This window comes from Macrobrachium nipponense, chromosome 28, assembly GCF_015104395.2.
Source record: "Macrobrachium nipponense isolate FS-2020 chromosome 28, ASM1510439v2, whole genome shotgun sequence".
NCBI lineage: Eukaryota > Metazoa > Arthropoda > Malacostraca > Decapoda > Palaemonidae > Macrobrachium > Macrobrachium nipponense.
Window position 1 is genome coordinate 73,614,150 of NC_087217.1, and position 5,000 is coordinate 73,619,149.

The window sequence follows — 5,000 nt, forward strand, 5'->3', positions numbered from 1 at the left end:
ATATGTTGGGATACCTGATTACAGTACAACATATTCCCCAAGCATAAATATCCTCATGATTGAATAGCGGGACAGGAGTTTTCTTTTTTTCAATGTTTTCAGTGACATCTTTTCCTTAGCCCTTTTTCGTGTAATTTGGATGGCTCAGTTACTGCACTTCTTCCCCAGAGCCCCCCTTCATAGCCCCATTTGCTGCCAGGGATTGGGTTGCTGCCGGGGAAAGAATAACTCTAACCTGTACTGTATCCAAGGGGGATGAGCCCCTGACCTTAACCTGGTTATGGAATGGGTCCCCCATACCGCCTGGGGGCACTCCAAGTAAAGGCGTGACTGTCCTCAACCTGAATGCCTTCAATTCAGTCCTTAGCATCGAGAGGGTTCAACGCCGACATGCCGGGGACTATACCTGCGAAGCGACCAATGCCGCCGCTGCCTCGCAACTCACATACCATTTGGTCGTCTATGGTACACAAATCAAGGGGAATTTCCACCCTGCTGTGTTGCATGATTTTTCCTGGCTCCTCCTTTTATCCTTACCCACTTCAGAACCAAAAATTGATTGAAGCTTACGTTATGACTCAAAATCACAATGTTTGTTTTTGTCTTTTTCCATCTGCCCTGGAACAGTACCTCCCCGTATAGAATCCTTTTCGTTTACGGAAGATTTATCAGAGGGCATGAGAACTCAGGTGATGTGTGGCGTCAGCCAAGGGGACCCTCCCATCAATATAGAATGGTTGAAAGATGGGCATCCTTTCCCTAAGGATGGTCCACCTAACATTCAGGTCATGAGCTTAGGCGATTTCTCGAGTGTGTTGGCCATAAGTTCTTTGACTGCAGGGCACTCAGGCCGATACACTTGCCAGGTTCGAAACGCAGCAGCCATAGAGCGCTACACAGCTACACTCACCGTCAATGGTAAGGTCGTCAGTGCATTTCATGTACATATGTCACCTGTTCTTCCGCACAGCACAGCTCAGCTTAGCACAGAACAGCACTGCACAGCTATAGCACATCGTACTTAGGTCTATCACAGGTAATGTCACGCATCAATCAGCTATCTATGTAGTGACTGAAAACTTGAAGACCAAGAACTGCTGGCACAGCACTGAAATCATGCTTCACTTTGGCTGAACCATTTGCACAGGTAATAACACTCCAGCACCAGCCTTCGCTAGTACTTATGCTATAAGTTTCATTTTTTTACCTGAATTCTCTTCGTCTCTTTTTAATGTGTCCTCCCAATCAGTCATTTGGAAAGTTCCATTTTATATCCCATTCTTTTAGACCCCTAGAACTTGGAAGTATATAGCATGTGCATGTTTCCCCGTGGGTTGTATGCTTCTACTATTTCTTGTTAGTGTAAGCATGGTTTGACGTTTGATCAAAGCATGATAAGCATACAGTAGCCTTTTAGGACTATTTAGCAAGTTGGAGTAAATATGCGTTAACACGGAATATTTTCACACCAGTGTGAGTTTAAATGTAATTGAAATGTTGACTGTATTTATTTATTTAAATGTCTGTTCTTAAAGTCATATTTACTCTTTAATAATTTGTGATGTACGCTGGACAGATGACGCTATTATGCATATGTATGCATGTATACACACTTACACACACACATACATATATATATATATATATATATATATATATACATATGTATATTATATATATATATATATATATATATATATATATATATATATATATATATATATATATATATATATATATATATATATATATATTATATACTTAAACATTTTATGTTTCTTATATCGTATTACGTTTCCAAAACAAGAGTTGGTACATCAGTCCCTTCATACATCCCAGCTATTACCCTGGTCTTTTGCACATACTCTGCTACGTTCTTTGCGTCACTTTCTGCCTTACCTTCCTCTTATCTGATTCCATCATGATCCTATTGTTCTCTCAAATACATATCGAATCAGCTATACGCATTCATCTGCCATCCATGCAAATAGCTACTTTCAACTTCCATTTCTTGTAAGAGCTCTCAAACACTAACGCTAATTTCGGCAGTACCCAGTTACTCCATGCAGTCACCGCTGCTTCATATGCAAACAATATCCATCCTCCATTCCATTCATGAAAATTTATCACGCGACATTGCATCAGTAGACATTATATAACCATGGACAAAACAAAAACACTTGATCCACAAATGCTCCATCTTGTCTAAACCCCAATATTCCTCCCTTATCAGTCGTTCTATTGGCTTTCTTACTGTCTCAACATAAAACCTTATCATTCATATTTCCAGTTGTAGAAAGTAATGTTATTAACTCTATAATTTTTACATTCATCCATATCACATTCATATCAATACATATGAACACTCATTCCTTTCTCTCTATCCTTTAAAACCTTTCTCTCATACCTCACACACACACACGAGTCATCTTCTCAGTCACACTTACTTCCGCTCCACGGTATCTCACTTGTAATAGATACATATTTACTACTTTTCGTGAAGCTTTACGAGCTGAGATGTCAACAAAATTTGATACTACATGATTTTGTTCCTGCTGCAATACAGAACAATATGTGCGACAGTATTCCAAGAAAACAACAGTTGTAAAAGTGAAGAGATGTTACATTATGTAACCGTATATGACATAGCTCGAAGGCCAATTAGTAGAGAGCTTTAATTATGTCATTTTGAAACAAACAAGAAAAAAAAAACAGGAGATATGACAGAACTGATGAAGTATTATGAAGAATTTGGAAACTAAATGGCGTAATTGGTTCTTTGGTGAGAGTGATTAGAACTTCGTCATAAAAGTGAGGACTACCTGATACCGCGACTTACCGGTATCGCAAAGGGACCACTGTTAAGGTGTTTCTTATCCCTATGATTCTGTTATTCTTATGGGTAGAGTAATGACTAAAGATGGAGAAGAACAGAGCATAATCAAATGTTATTTCAGATAAAGGATGATGGTGCGAATGAACCAGAAATCACAGGTTATTCTCAATTAGGAGGATGGAGGTCAAATCTGCATATAAAGGAAAGTTACGCTTAACAAATGAGGTGACAAAGGAGCAGAAATATTTCGAGTAAACCAGATGCGCCCAGGTGACGTGACTGAGCAGTCATGTTAAATGTTTGCATTATTAGTTTGATAAAACCTCCTCATTTCTTTTCTCGAGAACCACCCTACATTAGGGAAACCAAATTTGTGTGTGCACGTTTGCAATGGTAATTATACACCCAAATAATGTGGTTGAAATATATCACGATACATCAAATGTGTATATTATGTTCTCGTGTATCATCGTTAAATCAATTAATGAATCACGTGTCCATTTCCGCCAAATTCATCGTTTTATCATTCTAGCTGTACATTTTCTAAATGTCTTCAATCTCAAAATAATGTTGTCATTTAGTTATTTGTTTCTTATGTAACATAACAATTTTATGCCCATTTCAAGACTACCCCATAAGTGCTGTGGTACGAGCCTGCATGTTTTCCTAGCACATAAAGGATGGATTATGATATTTGTTTCTCCCCGTGTGTATATATATATATATATATATATATATATATATATATATATATATATATATATATATATATATATATATATCACACACACACACACACACAAGCATTATATATATATATATATATATATATATATATATATATATATATATATATATATATATATATACGCACATACAAACACACACCTGTCTTTTGATTTACTCAATCTTCTATCTCTCTCACTCCCTGCCTCTCTCTCTCTCTCTCTCTCTCTCTCTCTCTCTCTCTCTCTCTCTCTCTCTCTCTCTCTCTCTCTCTCAGTTTCAATTTCCCAATTACGAGTCTCTTATCATCTCTGTTAGTTGAACAATGAACGCAGTAATATGAATGACACCTTAACCATGACAGTGATATTATTGAAGAATCCACTGGAAATCCTTCCTTTGGACAAACTGTTGAAATGCTTCAGTACACCAAGGGACACAACTCTAGTGAATTGAAGTAATCCTGCAGTTCTTGAATATTTGCCTAGAATTAATAGAGTGGATATTCACCGACTCATTGACTTATAGTAAATAACTGATACAAGCCGCATTGCAGAAATTATTAGAATATAGAAAAATCTTGAGTACTTTCAACCAAGGAACAAGCTAATGGAGCTTGGATTAAAAAAAAAATATAAATGGACTAAGTAAGTGTACGTGAAATATGGCTTAGCGATAACCTTTCAGATCACTCATCTATTATAAGCACTGATGGTATACGGGCACCAGTTAAAGAATGCGGAGGCGGTACGCAAATATTTCAGGGAAATATTTATTATGCTCTCCCGATCTTTGGCGATCTTTGTTGAGTCTATTTACCATAATTCGAACTGTTCAGTTGATTCACTGAAACTTTTATGTTGCACATTTACGAAAAAAAATGTCGTTTACCCTTATGAGTGTTATTTATGGCAACTCATTTTCCGTATCGAGGCCAAATTGCCCCATTTTCCACACTTTAGGATTATATTAGTTGGTGGACAAACGTTTCTAACAAATTGGATCATATGATGAAAAATGTTAAGTAACTATGAATACTCGAGTGAGAGTTGTTTTGCATTGTTCTGAGATATGTTATAATGAGAGACGTATTATAATATTACCTAAAAACTCTATCGAATCTTGCTAGAAAATTTATTGTATGCATTAGCAAAACATTTAAAATTCATCACTTATTTCTGAATCAATTTACCGTGGATATTAAACGTTTTGATAATGAATAGATTTAGTGTTATAGCAAGATTTGGTATCGTTTCAAATAATATAATTGCTATTCTTATTATGATTTAAGCCCAAAACAAGGTAAAAGAAATTGTCATTCATACAAGACAAAAATGTTACTCTGGAAGGGAAAATGAAGCGGCTTTGCCTGACTCGAAAATTCAAAGTTACCTAAAATTATTATATAGGCGCCGGTCGGAGAGTTATAAGTATAATC

At 36.5% G+C, this 5,000-nt stretch overlaps 1 protein-coding gene across 1 annotated transcript in view; it reads left to right on the forward strand.

The window, feature by feature from the left end:
- Window positions 1-5,000, forward strand: part of LOC135201874 (cell adhesion molecule Dscam2-like) — a 242,404-nt gene that overhangs the window by 136,788 nt on the left and 100,616 nt on the right. Inside the window, 1 exon segment of the mRNA XM_064231174.1 lies at window positions 628-918. Within this exon segment, the coding sequence (XP_064087244.1) occupies window positions 628-918 (291 nt within the window).